At 43.6% G+C, this 22,886-nt stretch overlaps 4 protein-coding genes across 6 annotated transcripts in view; all 4 read right to left on the reverse strand.

Moving 5' to 3' along the window:
* Positions 1 to 22,886, reverse strand: part of LOC145699176 (small ribosomal subunit protein eS12-like) — a 129,364-nt gene that overhangs the window by 38,671 nt on the left and 67,807 nt on the right. The window contains exon 5 of one of the 2 annotated variants that reach the window (XM_081776438.1): positions 6,541 to 6,557. The exons of the other annotated variant lie outside the window; for it this stretch is intronic. The gene's annotated coding sequence lies outside the window, so the exon portion shown is untranslated. Of the gene's footprint in view, positions 1 to 6,540; positions 6,558 to 22,886 lie in introns of those variants that run through there. 2 annotated transcript variants of the gene reach the window in all.
* On the reverse strand, positions 621 to 3,797 carry LOC145698388 (chondroitin sulfate N-acetylgalactosaminyltransferase 2-like; the record flags this gene model as incomplete). Its single annotated transcript, XM_081775590.1, has 6 exons — positions 621 to 1,009; positions 1,054 to 1,224; positions 2,823 to 2,901; positions 2,941 to 3,200; positions 3,615 to 3,657; positions 3,708 to 3,797. Coding segments are annotated over 6 exons (1,032 nt in total), but the record flags the coding sequence as incomplete, so codon positions are not given.
* Positions 1,397 to 2,805, reverse strand: LOC145699170 (uncharacterized). Its single transcript, XM_081776429.1, has 3 exons — positions 2,614 to 2,805; positions 2,176 to 2,561; positions 1,397 to 1,685 (listed from the first exon to the last, which is right to left on the reverse strand). The coding sequence occupies exons 1-3, from the start codon at positions 2,626 to 2,628 to the stop codon at positions 1,436 to 1,438; spliced, it is 651 nt and encodes a 216-aa protein (XP_081632555.1). The 5' UTR covers positions 2,629 to 2,805; the 3' UTR covers positions 1,397 to 1,435.
* LOC145698914 (uncharacterized) lies at positions 9,589 to 11,525 on the reverse strand. 2 transcript variants are annotated; one of them, XR_014133959.1, is made up of 4 exons: positions 11,000 to 11,525; positions 10,651 to 10,955; positions 10,111 to 10,604; positions 9,589 to 9,862 (listed from the first exon to the last, which is right to left on the reverse strand). XR_014133959.1 is itself a non-coding variant. In XM_081776151.1 (2 exons), the coding sequence occupies exons 1-2, from the start codon at positions 11,462 to 11,464 to the stop codon at positions 10,725 to 10,727; spliced, it is 696 nt and encodes a 231-aa protein (XP_081632277.1). In that variant the 5' UTR covers positions 11,465 to 11,525; the 3' UTR covers positions 10,609 to 10,724. The 2 variants fall into 2 exon arrangements, 1 of the variants encoding a protein (XP_081632277.1); XM_081776151.1 differs by lacking the exons at positions 9,589 to 9,862; positions 10,111 to 10,604 and having other exon boundaries at positions 10,609 to 10,955.

A 22,886-nucleotide genomic window follows, 5' to 3' on the forward strand; every position in this document is an offset into this window, starting at 1 on the left:
TTGGTGAACCCTTTTTATTCCTTGAGCATGAATTTTGAGGGCGCTCTCGCGCCACCCGAGCGCTCAAGAAACCCTTTTCAAAGCGTCTGGCATAACCTGAATTCCAAATTCTTGGAGCTGAGTGCCTTCGAGGAAATGACGACATCGTCAAAAGTTTAACTACCATACCTTCTATAAGAAAATTTAAGATATGTTACGTTGCTTATTGATAAAAAAGCAATAAAGGACATGATTTTTCGGACATTAATTTAATTTTTTCTCATCAAAAATCATTCTGAAATAGCCAGCCTTTAGTCAATACCAACCAACACTTATTTAGGTGAGTTTCTCCCAATATTATAAGCTTCGAAATACAAGCTACCTGGTAAAGGACAAGTCAAGAGCAAAACAATCTCAAAGGGGATTTCTCAAGTATTCCCTTTCATATAGACACTAAGTTCACAGCAGCTCTTTCATCCCGTAAAATCGCGAGGAATGAGAAGAGTGATTGATTTTCCCGCCGAAAAACTTGACTTTGAATAAACCCCGTGAACATAAAGAACAATACTTGTACATCCGGGGTATCTATCATTTGAGATAATTCTTAAGCGCTGTTTTCACTGCATGTTATCTTTCCGGTTTTATATTTTATTTAACTTATCAACAGATAAAAACATCCGACTCAGCATTGTCTTCGAGGACTTGTGCGCAGCGCGGGTTGACACGCAATCCGAATGCTGCTTCGTCGAAAGATTAGAAGGGCACGATTTCGGATGCCAAGGATGGAACAGCCCCGGATCAATCGCTCGGGCAACGGAAGCCCCTTTCTTGACTAGATTCTCGAAGAAAGCGATGTCTTCTCCTCCCCATCCTTTCAAAAACTTGTCGAAACCGACCGTCTTCGAGAAGGTTCTTTTGCTCATCGCTGCCATGCCGAACGAAAATGATCTCCAAAATCCATTCTCTTCCATCTGCGCCGTTGAATTACCATTTTCATATTGAGAGAAGAAAATTGGAAAATATGCATTGTCTAAAATTGATTCGAATCGAATTAATTCTTTCATCAAAAATAACCTTTTGCAAGGAATCTAATCCTTCTTATAGATTCTCTGTTTACGACGAGATCAACATCGCAGATGAAGAAAACATCCTCTTCCTTGAGGAGATTGATTCCATGATTGAGGCAGCGGCCACGTGCGAATGGCTCACCACATTCAATTACGGAAATTCGTCTTTCAAACAGCTCTCAAGCATGATTTTACAATACTGATCTTGTTTTTGTCTAGAGCGTTTCCTTGGGCCAAGAGTATCCAGGCCGAAAAAGCCAAGATTTTGTCGTATTTTTGCCACTGTGTCTTGGATAAAAAGCAGCATCGTAATTTACTATAACTAGCTTTCTATTAATAAAAAAGTTCGTTCTAAAGTGCCTCCTCAGAAAAAGAGACACGTCTGACATTTATCCCATTACTTCGCTCTGATTTCCCCCCACTGCTATGATCAGATTAAGATTCTTCTCATCTTTCACCAGCTCGCTCCAGTTCTCCAGAAACCTGTTTAAATTTTCCGCTCTTCCGCTGACTGGCGTAATGAACGTCAGCTTCTTTTGGTAATCAACCGTCACGTGACGTGCAATCAGATCTGCTGCCTTCATTTTCAGAATGAGGTGGCTTCCCCTTGAAGTTGCTTGCATGAGCATTTTTCCAGCGCTAGAAAATGAACGCTGTGATTTTGAGAGAGTTCAATTTACAACACCATGAGCTTTAGAACTCATGAATTTGATCACAAGACCTGCTCTGAGCTGATGACATCAGACCAGATTTCACGGATTACGCAAAAATGGAATTCAATTATTCGCTTACGGCCTTCTTCAAAGATAAAGAATTTTCAAAGAAAAAATCGACTTCTTGTACTTTTTTAGAGATTTTATAATAAACTTTCTTAAATTTTCAGAAAATTACTAAAAATCTATTTTTGATGAATTTGATGAAACATGAAAAGGATGAATAGTTCTCAAAATATTATTTCAAATTTTTTTCTAAAATATTAAAAAAGTCGAAATAGAGCTTCATTTGCCCAAGAGCTTCATCTCCCCAAGAGCTTCATTTGCCCAGGCTGGGGAGATGAAGCTCTTGGGGAGATGAAGCTCTGGGGAGATGAAGCTCTTGGGCAAATGAAGCCTACCCAATTTTTCGCTACCTTGATGTGCAAACGGCGATTGAACGCTCTCCAGATTTCGCTCGATAACGACCAAGTGCTTTTCGGAAAGCAAGAATTTCTTCTTTTTCAGCAGAACTCAACGCCGTTCTAGGTTTGCCCTCCTGCCATGTATATTTGCTTACAGACAAGATCGTTTCCCACTTGCAATTGTTCATTTTCGCGATCGTGTCTTTCGTAGAAATAGTAAACACGTTTTCTTTCAGCTTTCTTTTGGATCGAATTGCGCGTTTTTGAGGTAAATTAAAGTAATGATAAGCAATTTTAGAGACCCAAAACGAAGATTTTAACAGGTCGATTTTCTTCTTGAGCGCCAGGATTTTGGCTTTCTGCGCTTTTAGCCGGATTTTGTACTGGATATCGGGAACCTTAAACATTGATAAGATAAAGATAGTCATACTTATTTTCGGTGAACTTTACCTTGACAGAGTGCATTGTGAGCGACTTCGAAACGATGATATTGTTTAGCTCGTTCTCAGGATCAGTAATTGGCTTTCGGGTCTCCTAACATGGTACTGTCAATAATTTTTTTATTGAAACAGTTAGCATGGACATGAATGGGAACCCAATTTGGAAAAATTGAAAAGCAATATTTTTTTTTGAAAAAACTGATTCAACAATTTTGAGACGTTCCTCGGATCCGCTTTCAACGTTTCGTCGCTGCTTAGACCAGTTTTGGAAGAAATACACCTGCAGGTCTTTCGAATTCTAGCGTCTTCATTAGTTGTTAATCAAATTTGAACCAACCGTGCAACTTATTCCCAAGTGCTTCCAAACGCATCTTCCGATCTCCACATCTTCATGCTCCGTCAGTAGCTCCTTCACACACGTCGTCAGAAAAGGTCGGACTTTCCTTATCAGCTCATTTGAAAACAGAACACCGGGCCCTCCCATGCAGTAAACCATCGAATCAGCGACATAATCAAGCGCGTTTCGTCCAAATCCTGCCCTCAAGTCCAGAACGGTACCTGCGGATAAAACGCGCCCTGGGAGACTGATAAGGCGAGCTTATCGAAAAAATATGCTCCGGCTGGAAAATTGATAAAGAAAAGGTTTTTAGAAGGATAAAGATATAATTATAAGAATCAGCTGAATAAGAAATAGTTAAGATTAGAATAGACCACTGTACTAAATGAGTTTTTCTTCAAAATATTTTTAATCATGTAAAATGTTCAAATTATCTCTTATCGCTGGATTAATCTTAATTCTTGGGCCAGGATGAGCCGTTTTTCTTTATCTTATCAATCTAGTATTAATTGGTCGCTTATCAGAATTTTCAAAAAGACACGTCGAATGACGTAAATGTTCAAGTGGAACCAATGTCGTTGTTTTCGCTCATCACACGCGAAAATTCGGAATTTACCGTGGCAAAGAATATTTTTTTGAAGATTGATCGTACTACTAAGTTCAAGACTGATTGCCTGGGTTGCCGATCATCAAGGGCTTGGTTGAGTTGAGACGCGCCTTCGAAAAGACAAATTAATCACGTGCTCGAGTCTTTGATTTTTTCCTACCAGAAACAAGTTGAGGTTCTCCCACTGAATTACAGTGTCATCGTCAAGGCGGAGAAACCACTCATATTGATCGATGAGTTTGTCGTGGAAAAAAGCTTTCAAAGCGGATCTTAAACTTTTTCCATCCTTTTTTTCATCCTCCCGCTTTTCAGTCAATCAATAATTGATAATTATCCGATCCTAACATTTTGAATGATTTTTTCTGAGGCGGATAGACGTGGTCATCCACATCTGCCATCGAAATTGTATTGAAGCCGGGTTCCGGTTTGGAAAAGAAAAGTACATCCACGTCATTTCTATCTTAAAATATATGCGTTAAAATCTTAGAAAACGGCCCACCAAAGCAGTTTAAAACAACCCAGACGATGCTTATCAGTCGACAATCTCCTTACCTAAATCCCTAAGCCAAGTGTCGCTAAAGGCCTTCACTCGCGTACGCAAGAATTCTGGCGTCGTCATAATTCCAATAACTGCACGTTTTTTCTTCGTTTCATCTGGTCTTTTGCTGATTTGCGAGACATTGCCAGGATAGAGTTTTTCACCGGAAATATTTGGCTTTGGTTGATTTTGCTTTAAATAATTTTCGACGCAGGCACTTTGGAAAAATAACAAATTGCCTTTCTTAGGTGAAGAAAACGTGGCTACGCAGTTTTAAAAATGCCTTGCAAAAGTACTGATAAGGCTTAATTCTAGCTTTTCACCTCTCCTAGCGCATAACCAAGTATAATGCCAATAAAGAAATTCGCTTCTCTGAAAACCATTTTTTCTTTCTTCAATGCAGCAATAAAAAACAGCCAGGTACTATTTTTTTCGCGAGTTTATTTTTCGAGTGCTTTATTTATTTTATTCAAACTTTGGCGCCTTTTCAGAAAGATTAACAGCTTGAATGAAAAGATCAAAAAATGTGTCTTTTTTCTCAATTTTTTTTTCTCATAAAATGAACTTTGCTTTTGAGTCGGAAGTTTCGAGCTTTGATTTTCTGTTGGACTTGGAGGAGGCTGGAAGAGGCTTGTACTAGAGTTGTATTTCGGTAAAGAGGTTAATGTCAAAATTATCAGGTACCTTTTTGGCTGAACTAATCGCTAGTGCGCTTTGAACATGCTTCACTCTCCCGGAAGTCTTCCACCTGCATCGCTGGAAAACATCACATGAAAGTTTTACAAGCGCGAACAGATTCAACCCGAGAAATAATCCCACAGTGCCGCCTAAATCCGAGAGGAAATCGACGACAGTATATGTTGCTTTTTCAACGAGAATCATGTCTTGCTCGGCTAGTTGAATGATCATTGTGGCGTGCTCGGTGATTGTTTTTTGCTCGCCGGCGTGAATGTCAGCGTACTAAGTTTTCGAGTTCTGAATGGGTTAGTAGAAGTCTTTGTGTTCTCGACGAACTCTTTCCTGGATTGATTTCTGATGAAACTGATTCTGCAAGCATTGCGGTAAGCACTCTTTATTGTAGTTTTTTAAGCTATTGGGAAGAAGATTGTTTTGTTAATTGAACCATTCCTGATCCCATTCGAGGCACTTCCCGCCAGACGTCAATGTGCTTCGCCGCGCAAGTCGCATGAGCTAGGAAATTGCACGGCTTGCTTTCGCAAGGATTTTACGTCAATGAGCGTTGTTAATTTAGAAAATACAATTAACAGGGCTCTGGGTGGAATCCTTGCCATTTAGTGTAATTTGAAAGGAGTCTCGTGACTGAAATAAGCCCGCCGATGTAATCTCATTTCGGTTGTGAAATGTCTTCTGTGAACTTTGAACAGCAGCTGGTGAATAAACCAGCTCAGTTCTTTTAATGCAATTTTGTTATTTAATCAAGGCTTTCTTTGTTTTCTCGCTCAAAAATAAACTGAAATTCTTCGAAAATTACGCGAGCAGTGAAAATTGAATTTACCTTCTTTTAATTTATCCCTTTTCTCCCCCGATAGGATTGAATAAAAAATTCAATTTACAATGAAAATTTTTAAGAGGACATTTTCCTGGATAGCATTCGCATTCGCGGCAGAGAGTTTTAACCAGAGAGGCATACTGGCATTTGACCATACTGTAAGGATTTTGAGGAGTGTTCGGAATGCATTTTGTGTGCTTAAATTATCATTATTGCTATTTTGATAAATGAATTTTTAGACAGATAATTCATCACTTTAATGGTGGCCTCGAAAAGTGTGCGTTGGAAATGGTCAACAATCCCTTGGGATAGATAACAGAGCAGATAAAAGAAGAAAGAACTTTTTTTCTATGAAAAAAATGAAAGTTTTTACTTTGAATATTTTTTCTGCCAGTTTTGCTAACGGATTCATTATGAGGTAACGATATTTTGAGAATCTCTACATTCTGTGTTCTAGTACTCCTCCTGAAGACATTGTCGACTACTGGGACAAGAATAACCTCTTCGACGACAGGCACCCTTTTGAGTTCGGGGAAATGCCGACCAAACTGCACTCGTTGCTTCATTTTAAGGATTTTGTCGATAGAAAAGGAACCGAGCTAGACAACCCTGCATACTTCTTTTTCAACATCTGAGTATGAATAAACTCACCGGATCTCCGAGAAATGTCTGTTGAACATTTTGAACTGAAATAATTGGCGTCAATCTGGAGCTGAGGTAGACTGAGTGGCCGGGAATGAACATTTCCGTCTCTGGGTGCTGGTAGTGAACGTTGAAGCCTTGCATAACGCCGTTCCATCCAAAAGTGGCGTCCGACTCATTTTGCGCTAGAATCGTTGAGTGATGTAGAGACAACAGTAGATTTACCAAATGTTATGCTGAGACGAGCTCGTCCCTGGCTGTTAATTTGCTCCGAACTGTTGTACATCAGACAGTAGCCATAAAGAGTTGACTTGAAAAGATTTGAATATAGCATTATGTACCGGTTATCGGAACGTACCACGAATTTCCATGTAAATTTGCAGTCAGCATAATTAAAATCGCATCCGAGAATGCTGTACCGCGGCCTCGTTTTTCGGAAAAAGTCGGACAATCTCAAACTTGCGAGTTCAGTCCTAAACGAATCCAGGTTAATTGGCAATATATTTCAAACATAATTTAAGAAATCAGATTGCTTGCCTTAATAGAATTTAGCTCGATTGGATTAACTAGTAGCTTTCGTTTTTACCGCGCGTTCATGTCGCTCCTCAAATCATCCTTTCTTTTCGTCGTTTAGGTTAATTACAAACGAAATTATTTACGAGAAGACAAAACAAAATTAAATAACGCGTCAATATAAAAAGTAGCTGCGTATAGTTAGAAGCCTCACTCATACCCAGTTTCATGCTATACTTCATTTAAAAATCAATTTTTGAACGGTTGCTATTACAGAAAATAGGACTCCTTATTCTGTGAAATGAAATAATTAAGCGGTAATAGCTCGAATCGACAAAAAAATCGACAAATAATTAAAATTTTTGGTATATTTTTTTTCTGAAATCTGATTGGCCGAATGCGGACATCTGATTGGTGGAAAATTAGACCAAAATTTAGGTCGTTATTGTCGCAAATTTGTCGATTTCTGCCTCTTCCCAAATATACCAAATATGGTAGGTATAATTCCCAGGGAGAAAATATTGACTTTTACCCCGAAAGATAATTTTTACAAGAAAAGTGAGTGGAATTCCAACTCTCTTATAACACGCTTACCACACTTCAGTCTCATTCAAACGTAGGGATTTTTCAACATCTTCTTTTTGCTCCTGTTTGCTTAAATAAGGGGCATAAATAGAGACATGCAAATGTACGTATACTTGGATCTCCCGTCGACTTTTTGAAAACCGCCGTAAAATATTCTGATCCAAGCAGGAGAAATCGCCGGAAAGTTTTTCTGCAATCTATTTGCGGGTCATTTTTGGCAAGTTCAAAGTTGGTTTGACAAATTGAAAGACCCGTAATTAGAAAGTGAGTGCTGAGATTGACTGCAAACGTAGATATTGGGAAAGCGACGACTTCCGGTTTTAGTTTTCTGCTCTTGAACGATCTTTTCAAAGGTTTTTTCGTGATCAAGTAAGATTCTTAATTTTCAAAGCGTTTTATGGGGAAGTGGCTCGAATCGACAAAATAATTGCGACAAATAATTCGAATTCTGCAAAAAAAATTTTTCAAAAATCTGATTGGCCTACCGACCGAATGCGGACATTTCCAAAGTTTTACCAAAATTTCGGATGAAATTGTCGCATTTTTTGACGATTCGTGCCTCCTCTTATTTGCTTATTCTTTCCAGGGAACAGCATTTTAAACCCTTGTCGAAGGATAATTTGTATACTTAAGGATATAGCCTATGAAATTGAACTTTCATAGCGCCTAAATGCGACGTCGGATCATTTTGTTTCAAGCGCAATCCTATCTAAACATGTACGCAGAACTTGATTCTGGTACTTTTTTAAAAATTTTCATTTGAATTTTTCTCTGTAGAGCGTTTTGAAATCTTACGATCGCGATTCCTCGAAATTTTTACATTAAATCGGTCGAGTTTTTTTGATAGAAAAGTAATCTAGACCCTTATCTACAATATTGTGGGTTCGGTTTTCTCTTATCCCGTCAAAAACCGATTTTAGAGCTATTTCCGTGAGGCTTCCTCGGCGCGTGAATAGTGTAAAAAGCGCTGCGCTGGGTGCTCAATCTTTCGACTCCTCTTTCCCGAGAGAGTGCGCGCGTTTGAAAGAGCGCTCTGATTGGTTGGACCCAAAAAAGCGCGCATGGAAGAAAAACAGTAGCAAGAAAGAGGAAAACACTAGAATGAAAATTTGGCCGAGTTTGATAATTTTTCAGCCACAATATTCTAGTTTAGCATCATGCTAATGCAGTCATTGGTTTAGTTTTAGCGATTTAATGTAAATATTTCGAGAAATCGCGATCGTAAGATTTCAAAACGCTCTACAGAGAAAAACTAAAATGATTTTTTTTTTAAATACCAGAATCGAGTTCTGCGTACATTTTTAGATAGGATTGCGTTTGAAATAAAATCATCCGACGTCGCATTTAGGCGCTATGAAAGTTCAATTTCATAGGCTATATCCTTAACATAATCGCTCCATCCAGAATAAAATGTGACGATGAAACCCTAAAAATTTAAAGGCATTCCAAAATCGTTCAATAAAGAATTAATTCATACAGCGATCCAAACTCCTGCGATGAAGCTCTTTTTTGAAAAGCTGCCAATACTCGACCCCTCTAACATTTCTTCTTTTACAAATAAAAATGGTGAATCGTCAAGAAAGAAAAAAAAGTTTGAATAAAAAAGGAGGGTTTGCTCATCTAGTCGCCCTTTTACTGAATAATAAATAGCCTTGTGTCAGAAAAGCCAGGAACTATCAAAAGACTGCTAATGATATTAGCCATTTATTTTCCTTCTGTAAGCCACAATCAGCATTTTCTGGAAGTCTAAAAACGTCGATAAACAGGTTCTTACAGGCAGAAAACGGGACTTCTATTCAACCAACGTGTTGACGGCGAAACATGCTTGCATGTACATTGGTTGTGGTGATGTTTCCAGAGCCAGACACGGTTTTGTAAATTCAGACAGGCAGATTATCCTCATCAACTTATGTTAAACTAGCACGAGTTGTTTCACATGGACGTTTTCTTTTTCAATTTTTGACTGAGCTTAACCCTGTCTCGAGCAAAACACCAGTGGTAGACCATGAAACAGGGACTCTTTCGCCAAATATCATGACCGTTGAAATAGAGACCTCTAAGAAGTATTTCCGCCTAAAAATAAGCCCCCCTTATTTTCTTATATTTGATATTATTTCTGTTTTTAGATCATCTGAATCGCTAGACCTGGTTGGTTCCTTAACGACTTTTTTCCCGTAAGGCAATTCGTCAAACAGAACTAAAATAAATATTGTCTTTTTCGGGAGAAAAAATAATGATAGAGATAACCACGAATTGTTCGGCCGAGTTGACTAAATTTCTTGGTAGCCCCAAGGAACTTGAATCGTGCGCTGGAAAGACGTGTTGGATCGCTGTTTCTAAAGATGGCGGTGGTGTTATAAACGGAGCCATTGTTTTTGGTTCCGTTGAACTTTCCCTGCTATAGATACAGAAACTCGAGATTCGGTCCGGGTTTCCCCGTTTATTATGCGTGCACAGTTTCCAAGGGTACAGTCGAGCGGTCCAAGCGGTCTTCTGCGGATGGATTGGCTAACGGGCGGTACTGAACCTAAAGTTCCGTTAGTACTGGTCGGGACAGTTCTCTTTAATCAAGGTCGGGCCTAGCCTCAGGATTCCTGAGCTCCTACCTCGCCGGATCTCGGTGCGAGTCTGGCGAATCCAAACTGCACCTGGTCAGCGCGATAGTGGCCTTTCCTAAGGGCGAGTCGCCGACTCCCCTATTACTCGTCAAGGGACCGCTGTCCTTGGCAGCTGTCTCCGAGACTGGGTATCACCCTTAACGTCCCCCTTCTTTACCTGAAATGCCATTATCGTCGATGGCCGCCTCTGTGGCCCCATCGTTTCTTTGCTCGTGGTTCGTCCCCTCTTCGGTCTTGGGCTTGTCTTTTGTACCCTGGGTGGTCAGGCGTGGTCGAGAACCCGTTCTGCCGATACTCGATGTTAGAGCGTCCTCCGGTCATTACTGACCAGTCTCGCATGAAGTTTGGAAGTCGGTTGCTGCGACGGACTTCCCCGTTATCCATGGTGAAGGCACGCAACCGGCCATTGTCCCCGACGGTGACGAGGTTGGTTCGTTGATAGTTGTCGAAGGTGGCTATGCGCGAGATTCGCTTCAAATCCGATTCTCTCGTGAGAAAATCGTAAAGGCTATTAAGCCTCCATCGGTCTACTGTGAGTAGGGCGTCGCGATAGTTCTTCATTTTCTCCGCGTTCTCGTTAATCGCGTCACGGGTGGCTTCCGCCCATTCCAATACTTCAGCTGTTCCGCCCTCGGTTGGATAGTTATCGACCTGAAACACAAGGTAAATCAGCTGTGACCAACTTGGTTCGTTTTACCTTCCCATTTAAGGACATCTCCGCGAGAAAATTGTCATAAGCGTCCACTGCAAACTGTGCGATTTGCGAACAGGTCACTTCCGAGCTTTTTCCTTGATAAGCTTTTCGACTGCCGCGAGAGAGTCCATATCTTGGAATACGACTCTTGTGCCCGTCTCTCCGGTGAAGCCGACTGCGTAGACGAATCGTACGTGGAGGACAAATCCCTGCATTTCCGGCGGCCCCTTCAGCGTCAAGGCGAACAACTCCTTCTGCGCCCAGTTCAGGAGAGCAGCGAATGGAGGCGAAACAGGCAAATGCACTCGCTATAATTGCAAGGTAAAATTAAGTCCGTTTTTGCCAAACTTACGTTCTCTGGTAGAGCGCATACTCCTCTGTCCACTTCGCTCATTCTAGTCATCCATCGGTCTAGATATTCGAGGAATTCTTTAACCTCCGGTTTCGATCTAACTTTGCCGACGAAGCTGAGTTGTTCAAATTCTCGCATGAAGCTTCCGGGTCGGATTCCCGCTTTTAACTTGAGGATGATCGCGTCGTCCTTCGAGTCGGAGCGTTGTTGTTCCAATTCGGCAATCTGAGATTTAGATGCCAATTTATTTTCGTCGATTTGATCCTCGACTTCGAGAAAGCTTGGCAGGAAGCCAGCTTTCGAGGCCGAGCCGTTATTGGCTGCGGTGGATGACTCATCCATTTTTTGCGACTCATCCTTGTCGGGAGTTTCTGGAGCTCCGGAGTTTTCTTCGGCGATTTTTACGTCGCTCATTTTAGCCGCCAGTGATTGGTTCGCTGTGGTTGGTTTCCCGACAAAGACCATGATTCAACCGTCTAAAAGTGATATTTTTTAGAGAAGCTGAGGAGCTGAGGCATGTCCGCACGAATTCTGCAATGCTTGCCTTACAGGCGAATGCAGCTGGTAGAAATTACGATTACAGTCAATTTGAATATAATCTACAATCGCCACACATGCGAAGATCTCAACGTGTGCCCGGCTACAAAGCTAGATTTAACAATATTGGTTTACTCCGCAGGGCATTCGATTCGCCTGGTCTTACTGAGGCGGTTCTTTTTACTGGCACTTTCACCGCCAACGCGACTTTTAGAGGTAGTTACGAAACAGTATAAGTTTTAGGAATCTAAATGTATTACTAGATCTCGACCACCCGGAGGGTTTACGACTGCCTGTACAAGTGAAAGTTATTGGCATGGACACGCACAACTCAGTGGATTTCCGCGACATGTTCGACGCCTTCTGTGAAGCTGTTTTCGATCTGAAGGCGGAAATGGACGAAAACCCTCACATTCGGTTAAAGATTACGCCTGATATGCACACTTACGCGTTGAGGTGACATTTCTTATTCTTAGCGCGAACATAATATCATTTTTATATAGAAATCTATTAAACCGAGCCCTGACGTGCTTGACCATGACATCTGACGAAGCGCTGGACTGCCTCGAGCGAACAGGTGAACAAAACGAGTCGAGGGGTGGTCGAACTAAATTCTTTTTTAGGGTTCTACTCGTTCGAAACTGCCATCCAGACTGGATCCTTTTCCACGTTTGGCTTCGACAAATACGCTATGCTTTACCTTTTTGTCTACTCGTTCGTGAAGGTGTGACCGGGTTCGTTCTCGTGGATCACTAAATGTTGATTTTAGAACATGCATCCCTCGCGATCTGGTGTCTCTCGTCGCCATATTCCCGCTCTACTTGTGTTCAAAGCCGAAGCAGGGGACAACGAAGCGTTTCTTACCCGGTTGCAAAATTGCGTAAGAATTTTCGGCGATCCCAGCCAGCTCCTCAATTTGACTAGCGTCTCCCGAGCTAATCGTGATTACGGTATTGTCCAACTCATTGTGACCATCTCCTGAAAGATTCTTTTAGTTGCCATGCGATTTCGACCCGACCAGAAGTTCTGGACGCAGCATCAACTTGACGCTCTGCGATTTTTCGCCATGTATCTGTTTCTCAACAACGAGGTTCACCAGTTCTTGGGCAACGTAAGTACCTTGAGCGTAGACGGCGCACAATTCATCCAGCATGGAATTTCCTGACGTTGACGATTCGTTAAGGACGAAATCACCGCCAACCTCTGCCTCGTTATCCACTGGATGGTCAGCCATCCTGAATCCCGAAGACTCGTCCTAAAATATGGTTTTTACCGATTATTGGTACGATATGTTTCGGGAGCCTCTGCTATTCCACTACCTTTCCGCACTGTAAAGTACCAAGGGGTAATCTACACGGCTTTCCCCTATGATTGCTTCCAGATGGAACGTAAGTAATTACTTGATTGACGATAGCTAAGATTTAATTTTAGGGATGTGTAAGCTCGTCCCTCAAGGTTTGGGCGAGTTGTGGGTTGGAACGCTGTTAGTACAACGCTATCCTAATGGTTTGCCACGTGATGGGAAGATTCCCGAGTTCCCTATTCCCGAGATCGACGGTCGTCAGCCCGCTGGCAACGCCTGCCTACCGATACATCCCGATACGTTGGACCTTGCTCGCTTATCTTTCCAGAATTAACGATTACCTTTACATTCCAAGCTCGCTGCTGTTCTGCGTTAAATTTCTGCATTCTGCGTACTTCTCTTGCTAATTGTATGCATTCGAAGGCTTTTTCCGATTTCAATGTTTCTCGTGCTAAAATACATTCCTACGAATTCGACTCTATAAAATAAACTCTGAAAATTAATGAAATCGTTCCTGAACTTCCGTCCTTTGTTAGTTCTTCCATTATCGCTTTTGCCAAGCCGGCTTGGCCAATTGCGCCGGCTTCTTTCACGGTCGCCATGAGATAGTCCACGCCTTTGTTGAAGAAGAAAGATTGCTTCGATGCAAATCTTTCCGTTTGCGCGAGAGGCTTCAGGCGCTTTGGGGTCGAAAAGCAGAAACCGTTGCAGTCCTCTTCGCGGCTGCGCTTTTTGAAACTCTCCATTCTAAGGGCGTAAATGTTTACGTAAACCGTTTTAGTTTTACAGAGAACGAAAAATTTCAGCGAAGATTATGTTTTGACTATGTTTTGCGCGCTTCTTTTTCGGTCTGCGACCTCTTTTCGCTATCTGAATTCCCACTTTTAGAATGCATTTCCGTTTAAGTGCTTACCAGTTTTTAAATTCGGTTACGCCATCGCCTGCGACGTCCATTTCGTTTAGGAGCGCGTTTATTTCCGCTTCCGCCTTCTTTCGCTCTTGGTAGTTCCGTTGGAGATTATATAGAGCCACGATCAATCGCTGGCGGAGGTGAGCCTCATTCGACGGGTTTTCCAGCGCTCTCTAAAGTAAAAATTTTTTAAGTTCTTCCTAAATCTTTGACTCATTTATACATACCACGTCATGAAACGAGAGTTTCTCTCCACATGTCGGGCAAGGAACCTCTTTGTCGTCAATGATCGCACCGATCCGTTCTCGGAGGCATGGAAAACATGCGTCCAAGCATCGCTGGTGATTGTTCGTTCCGACCAGTTGCGGCTGCTTCTTGTCATCAAACGGCTCGTGGCATTCTTTACAGAAGTCCGATTTTAGCAGCAAGTTTTTCCATGGTTCTGAGACGAGTTTCGGTTTCTCTGACATCTTCTCCGACTTCGAGAATGAATTGAGCGAGAGTAACCGTTTATTAGTTTTAGACGGTCGCCTGATTTTTCGATCCACGCAACTGCCGCCTCCGTTTTAATTTCTTCGAGGCTAATGCCGCGCGCGAAGCCAGCTTCCCGTGGGTCGCCTATTCCGACCCGTGGTCGTCTCAAAAGGAAAGGGCTTCACGATTCTACCGACCCCCTGATGACTTCTAGCGCTCCAGAACGGAAACGAGTCAAACAAGCACTTGGTAAGTCGCATATCTTGACTTTTCTAAGCGTATCCCAGCAAATTCGCGGAATACCCTTGCTCTCAAGGCCTGCAAACGGAAACTTCATGAGCTCGAACACACTATTTCTCAGTCCCCAAACGCTAAACGACCATTTTCGAAGAAGACGGATTCTCCCGGCGAGTACAGTCCCATTCCCGCAGATCCAACCCCATCGGAAAGCGGGTATATGGATTTATCTCTTTCCTCCGGGTGCAGTGACCCTCTTCTTGGCTACATCGATCAAGCGTTTCGCATCGCCAAAAGTGCCTCTAGATCACGGTCTTTCACGCAACCGGAGTTGACTTGCTCTCCAACGAACTTTCGTCCTGACTTTGGCGACATTACACCATATGGGTAATGAAAGACCATTTTCCGTGTCTAAACTTCTAACGTATTTAGGCGCAAACTATCATCTGTCGCTGCGTTTTTCCCCGAATTTGACCACACTCTTCTCTGCCTCTTCCGGCCCGAAAATGACTTGTACGTTCCCCACAAGCTCTACGATTTACGAAAGCAGTTCTGTGGTCCGTATTCTTCGACCGAAGTAGAACAGGCCCGGGCTAATCAACCGTATTCTTGTTTCGAGCCACTATTCCGGTAATTGACTTTACGCTTGCCTGGAAACTAATGGTATTCTTAAGCTATCTTGGACAGTGCTTGGAAGCCATGGAGATGGGCATATTCCTCGAGTTTGAACTCAAGGTTCCGCCTCGCGCTCTGTTTCACCCGCCGTCTGATTTCACAGAAGAGCAGGTCGTGTTTGGCAAGCAGCTTGCCACAACCGTAACCGTCTTTATGGAGCATCTCCAACGGTATTTCATGGTCGAGCAGCTGATAGCCGCATTTGATAGCGGTGTGATACGCGCGAACCATTCTGAAATATCCTCTGCTGCCACCCGCCTTGTTCATCTGTTTTACGATCTGCATTTCCAGGGCGAGCGCCCTCCTTTTTCGCTTTATAAATCGCTCTGACTGTCCGTTACCATCAAATGTCCTTGTTTTATTTACCACAGTTCATCCGCTCATATTACAAAATGCGCAAAGCCGAAATTGAAGAAGAAACTTTAGAATTCAACTCTCCGAATGGTGCTTTTCTGCCGAATTCCGTTGCGACCTACCGCGACGAAATCCGCGACATCGAAGCTCAACTCGACCAACTCTCTTACGGAAAAGGACCGAACTTGCCCGGGATACCAGCAATCGACCGCATCATCATCCGCCGCACTGAGAAGAGGCTCCAGCACCGACTGAAGAAGGTCCGCAAGCGTGCCGCTGAGTGGAAACCCCTTCCGAGGCCCAAATGTAACGCCAGCCCTGTCAAATCCGCTCTCGTCTCTACCTGCTTCGACCTTTTCGGCCGCATCTTGTGGCTTGGCCTCTGGGTTGGGCTCCTTTTCTGGCTGCTCAAGGTCACCGGCCTGTGGTATCTTCTCGTGTGGATATATCAAGCCTTCTGTTTTCTCGTCGATGGAGTGGTAAGTGTTCATTTTATTCACCGGTGATAAGCGTTTTTCCAGCTCTGGTGCGTCTCCTGGCTTGGAGGCGATGATGGAATTGAGGAACAGCCTCACGTCTCGTCTTTCAATGTCACTTCCTTAACGGAGGAAACCGTTGCCACTGTCAGTGAATCCGCCGTTGGCCAGTACGTCTCTGCGATCGATTTCTCCCAGTTGAAGAAGAAGTTTGTTCCTGAATGGTTGACTTCCTTCTTCGATCGGTTCTTCGGGGATTCCGCCGAATATTCTTTCTTCCCGACTGCCGAGGAAGTCTCTAAACATGTACGAGTGCCGGTCCGAGAACGGCGATGGATAAACGACGAATTCGAAGATGTTCCTACTTTGTACAATCCTCCCCGACGATATCCACCCAATCGATACGATGTGTGGCGGCCCGATTCTCAGTCCGACAACAATCCCGTCGACGACCCTGAGTGGCGATTCGGAGGGGCAAAGCCTATCGTTTGGTAAATATCCATCATAAATTTTCATTAAAAACATTTTTTATTGTATTGGTAAAACGATAAACGTATTCTTTAGGTTCGGGTGCATCTTCGGATTCATATGTTTGCTCACTATCGGAATTTGCTGGCGTTTTGAGGAATGTTGCGAAGCGATGGCTGGATGCTTCCCTAAAGCCGATGAGAGCAATCGAGCACGAATGAGACGCGAAGAGAGAAAGAACGCCAAATCGAAACACAAGCTTGATAAGCTTACCGCAGCTGCTGAAATCCGCTTCAACGAGCTCAATACGAAACAACAGATTTACAACACCCAAGCTTCCTTTCTCATGGACAATCTCACCAACGCTCAGGCCGTCGTGCACCAGCAAACAGTCTCCGGGGGCCAAGTTTCCCCTCAAGCGCTAGCCCAAGTACAGAGTGCCTTTGACGCGCTCCAAAAATTCCAGGCAAATGGTCCCGAAGACCTCGTTCCTGAGGAAGAAGAGAAAACAGGCCTACTGGCCCGAATTAAACGAGTTGATCCACTAAAGGTAACGATTCCAATTAATCTCTAATTTCTGACCAAGATGTTCAGCGCGTATCGGCCAAGAAAACTTCGAAAGACGACCAGATTACTGTCGCAGTAACTACCAACGCCCCTACTCCATCATCGAGTGCTACTGTCGTGACAAACGAGCCTACTGCTCCAGTTAATGCTAACGGTGGGCAACTTCCCCCTGCATGGGGCAACTAACTTATCGGATACCTTTTCCTGCGCCTTCTCTCGTTAACACTTACCCTGCCTGTACATATGCTTATTGCGAAATACATGCGAAATTACAAACTCGTTAGACTACTGCATTTTCGACAAGTGTGAGCTACAACGATTAAGCGAGATTTTGATTTTTTATTTTTGAGGAACTGAGGAAATGGGGTTACACGTAAGGGTCTGGCATGTTTTTTCCATATGGCCATATTTTCTTATCCGTAACTGTGCTTCTCGGCTTCAGATGTTCCACCATCGACAACTCTTCTACTTCGTTCAGAAATACCAGCATCGCCTTTGTGTACTCGTTCATGTCGTCTTCGTTCCTGTTGTCGCCATCTACCACCGCTTTTATGCTTTTGAAGCACCAGGTATAATGCTTAATATTCTCGAGCCCCATTCGCTTCGTACCTATCTGACCCGACATCCAATCTATACCATTCGGAATTTCCGCTGTTTTTGTGATCTTAAACCATGGGTGCCTTTTATTTTTGTCGTAATTACCTTCTATTAATACGAAGTCACCCAATTTGATCGGACTTACCACTTCTCCGCCGTACTTATCCCCTTTTTCGAATGGCTTCAGAACAAGAGGGTCCCTGATTCTGCCGGGCGTTTTCAGTCTCGTCTCCGCATTCCTTGATCTGTTTCTAGCTTTGCTAACGAATTCCCGTATCTTTGCCAGATCCACGTTTATCGATTTGCCGTCAGATGTCCTTCTATCGGTCCAGACTTCCATTGGCGAGTATCCATGGGCACTCACTGTCCGATTCACCGAATCCGCTACCGTAAGTTCCATTATGTTTGGACTTCTTTTATTCCAAATTTCGGCTTGAAGCGTTGGGCTCAGCTTCGCAATCCGGCTGTCGAGCGGCGCGAGGTAGTTCTTCGAAGTGCTCGGTTTGCTTGGAAGCACGAATTCGACGTTCAAATCTTTCCAGAACTCCCGATTTCTGATGCTCTTATTTACGGAGCTTCCGTCCATGATCACTTTTACCTTACCGTTTAAACGAAGGCCTCTGTCGAAATCGTTTATTGCTTTCAGCATAATTTCCGAGCCCTTCACACTATTGTTTTCTGAATTTTTTACATTGTATATTCGTGAGTAGCCTGACAGAATGCAGGAGACTATGTAAAACTTCATTGTAGATTCGTCATGATTTCTGTGTGCGTTCCTCGTGATAACGTCGGCCAGCAGCACCTCTCCGACATGTTTTGCATCCAGGTCATCGTATTCGAGTTCCTCTGTCACGATTTTCTTCCGATTTCTCTGGTAAGTGCATGAGAGGCAATTGTTGACGACGTTGGCGGCTATCGCATCCAGTTTCGGAAACCAGACTTCGCTCTTCATGAGGTTTTTCAATCTTGTGATTGTTCCGCAGTTACCTCGGTGGAAGGCTTTCGCCACCGCCGGTCCCAAAGCTTCCGGAATAACAATCGGGTTGCAGATTCTTGTGCCCACCATTATTTTTCTTTTTCGTAGAATCTTTGGTTCCCCATCGCTATCCAAGGTTGTGCTCCCTCGCAGGCTTTCCGCGCGTCTGTCTTTTGGTCCTGGCATTTTTCCTTTCGGACTCTTGGACTCGATCACCCTGCTGAGAATCGGATCCCCATCTTGGATACGCCTGATCAAGTGGCGATCCCGAAGGAATCCTACTCCATCGAATGCCAGTATCTCTTTTTCGAAGTCTTGCTCAGTCTTCCGGCTCTTCTGCGACTTCCTGACGTCTCTTTTAACTTTGCTTCGCGTGACAATTGCGTCGACTTCTGCCGCTCTTCTTTTCCAGCTGCTAACTAAACGTGTTTTCAGGGATCCTTGAAGGGCCCGGAACGCCAATTCGTCCTCGAGCGCGAAGACCTCCTCGAATCGCTCAAAATCCACCGCTGGAATCGATACGAAGCTGCTAATATCCAACCCTTCTTCGAACAAGCAGTTCAATGAATCGCTGGACGAGCAGATCGCGCAGTTGTTGTCACAGTCCTTCAACAGGTAATCCGTGCGTGAGATAAAGTCCGCTAAATCAATCTGGGTAGACTCACCTTTTTCGTACACCACCTCGACGTCGAAATTTAATAGTTTGACGATTTGGTCGTTTATTCGTTTATCGAGGCTCAGCTCCTTTCCCATGCGGGCTCTATCGAAAAGCTTCTTCACGCTGAGAGAGTCAGTAATGATTACCACCGGTTTATCCACAAAATCGATTTCCCAGCAAAATGCGAGAGTTGCCGACAAGATTCCATGGAGTTCCAACTGGCAAGAGCTCCACTGCGTTTTTAGTTGCGCATCCCCTCTCTTTCGTGACCAGAGTTTCACGATTTGCGTTTTATCCCCCTTCTTTTGATAGAGATAACCTCCTGACCCTAGATTCGAGCTGTCCACGACTAAATACGTATCTAGGTCTTTTTCAATTGGATATAAGCTAATCATCTGGTCATTAATTGCTCTTGCCAACTTGTTGTAACACTCCTTCAGCTCGACAGTCCACGCTACCGCATCGCTCAACTTCTTCTGGCCGGAAGCTGCTTCGTTCAACTTCCACATCAACTCCGTCCGTCTTGGCAGGCCTATAGATAGGTAATTTATGATGCCGATGTAGCGTTTTAGCTGTTTTACTGTCCTAATTGTGTCTGGGTTCTCCGCTAGCGCTTTCTTCAAAACGTGATTCGACGGGCAAATCTGACCATTCTTGACCTTTCTACCTAGAAGTACTATTTCTTTGGACGCGATGACGCATTTAGAGCCTTTGAGCCGCAAATTTCTATACATTAATGTCTTGAAAACCTTTCTTAGTCGGTCTTTTAGTTCTTCGAAATTACCCGCTACTATTAAAAAATCGTCCATGTAAATGCTAGTGTATTCTAGGTGATCGTACATAATTCTAGTAATCATCTCGCGGGCCAGGACTGGGCTTGAGACCCAGCCCATCGGAAGTCTTCGATATGCTAATTCACCGACTTTCGGATGAAGGATGACGAAGTGCTTCCAGAGCTCCTCCTCAATGTCAAAACAGTGGAACATCGAACTAATATCCACCTGTACTACGTAACCCTTCCTCGTAAACGGAGCAGATAATTGCAAGATCCGTTCAATACTGTCTGTCTGTCTTGCCACGTGTTCCGTCTTGTCATTAATGCCACTTCTAGCGCAGTCTCCGACTACCCTGACGTTCGACGCGGTTAATTCGACATTCGCCTCGCCGTTGGGACCTTTCTTCGAGACTCCGAAGAAACTCATGTAGTTTGCAGCGGTCATGTGCTTCGGCAACCTTACCAGCACGCCCTCCGCCGCTTCTTGATCCAGTTTTTCTTCGATAGCTCGTGTTACGCTCTCTGGTAAGTTCTTCCCATAACCGATTGGTGCCGCTTTCGGGCTTCTGTCCGAATTACCCTCGTCAATTTTAGCATGTACTGTAAAGTCTCTGTCGGCAACGTGTCCGATCGTGCCTTCGAACAAAGGTGTGAACTCATCCAACAGCGCGTTCATCTCTTTCTTTTCGGAATCGTTCAAGACGTTTCCAAAAGGGTCAATTTGTACATCTTTCCGTGAGTTTTTCTCCCTATTCTCCGCGTGAATTCGTTCGAGCTTTCTAGCCCAAGCGCGGTTCCCATCTGGGTCGTATGCCTTTGTTGGTTCCATGCCTGCGAACGAGCTTCGATCAAAAATATGGTCGTGCAAGGTAGGGTTCCGTTCCACCGATTCCATGAGCATTAAATCCTGGCTGTTTATAGGGGTTTTATTAGAATTCACCCAGACATCTCGTATATTCTTATTTCTGACCTCGACTATTAAGTCGTCGTCATTCCTGCCGCCTATCTTCACTTCAACTCTGTTTCGAACGAATCCATCAACGCCGAGGATGATCGTGTTGCCTTTGCCTGCGTAGACCCTGCAATTTTCAAATTCTAATTTTAGATTTTCATTGAACTCTATGTCGAAATCTGCAAGATAGTTCTCGAAATGCATCCTGCCGCCGCTTGCTACTTTAGCGCTTGCCGGGCTGCAATCTGTAAGTTTAACGTTTCGGCTGCATCTATGCATTAAAATTTCCACGAAACTTTCTGGAACTACTGATATCGTGGCGCCAGAGTCTATTAAGACTTTATAGCTTTCTAACTCGTTCGATTTATTCGCAATTTTAAAGTGGATGTCGAATCGACCTCTATTTGTAGTCGTTGCCGCTCTGCACTCATCTATTCTAGAAAAATTTGTTAATGAATTCTCTTCAGTGATCGCCTTACTGATGCCGCATGAAGAGTATTCGTCGACTACGTGAACTTCCTCCAGTGATTCTTCATCCGTCTCTTCTTCCATGTCGTTCCTAAGTAAGTCTTCCATCAGCGCTACGAGAACCGAGCTTTCTCCGTCGTCCTGGTCTAAAACAAATGCCCGGTAATCCTGGCCTTTTCCCCGCACTTTATGTGACCGGTCGAACGCCTTTTTAAACGCATTCTTTGTCTGCCTAACTCTATTATTTCGGTTACCTTGGTTCCTCGGTCTTGGGAACAAATGGAAGCATTTCTTCGTGAGCTTCTCGTTCGCATACTTGAGTTCACTAGCGGTGAGGGTAAGGCTTGTTTTCGAGTAAACCTCCCCCGTTTTTGTGTCTACGATGAACTTACTGTTATTTAGGGCGAACTTTGAATCCAGCTTCTTGGTGCGGTTGGGCAACACGGCATTAACTTCCTCCTCGTCTGATCCGAAGACTGACGAAGTGCTGCTGAGATCCTCTAAGACGTTTACTTTGTCGTACTTTTCTTTCTTCCGTGAAACCCTTTTCCATTCTGAATAAACCGATTCTAAAGCTTTCCCCATATCTCCACCGTCACTGATGTCAGCCGCCAAGCGGATGTGTTCCAGCATCACGTGGCCTTTGGCATTCGTGATTTTATCCATTTCATCAAACACTAAACGCTTATTGCATAAGAAGTCTCTTAGGCCTACCTCGGCGAAGTCTATGCCGGCTTTCTTCGCAAGCTTCTGTGTAATCTCATCGAGATTCTTCTTACCAATGAAGCTAATCGTAAAGAAAACTGCTAATGTATCCATGAACGGCGTCCATTTTTCTGAAGGTGATCCTTCCACATTATAATAAGCATTTAAACGAGTTGATGTGGTGTTTCCGAGTGTCGTCCCTTTAGGGAAACGTTCACTTCTTTCATGCCGGACTATAAACTCTGCCAGGCACGATTTTATGTTATCAAAACAATTCGAAGCCTTGGCGCCACTGAACTTGCCGAAACAGAAGCTGCGTAAGATCTCAATGTTTCGCACGAAGGTATTAACGCTCGTATCCTCGCAGTTTAGTTCCAATTGGCACCGTAAGTATTCCCGCAAATTGACTTGTTCCCCGTCACACACCCCCTTGCGGCTGTTCGGCTCAACCGCCACGAGTATTATCTTTCCAACGCATCTTACGACATCTCTCATGTGTTCAGTTGGTGTTTTATTTCCATCCGTTGCTGGCTTGAACACGTTCGAGAAGTCCGACACGGCGAGATATGGAAAAAATGTTCCCATGAACCATTCTTTCTGCTTTTGCACGGTAAAATCCTTCTCATCGTAGTGTTTGCTTTTTACAAACCCTTTTTTATCGTCACTAACTTTTATATTCTCTAAGCAATCCAGCCCGACATATCTTCCTTCCTTTTGGAACGATTCAAACTCTTCCAGATTTATCGGGATGCCAA

The sequence above is a fragment of the Oikopleura dioica genome, chromosome 2 (assembly GCF_907165135.1).
Source record: "Oikopleura dioica chromosome 2, OKI2018_I68_1.0, whole genome shotgun sequence".
In the NCBI taxonomy this organism is placed as follows: Eukaryota; Metazoa; Chordata; class Appendicularia; order Copelata; family Oikopleuridae; genus Oikopleura; species Oikopleura dioica.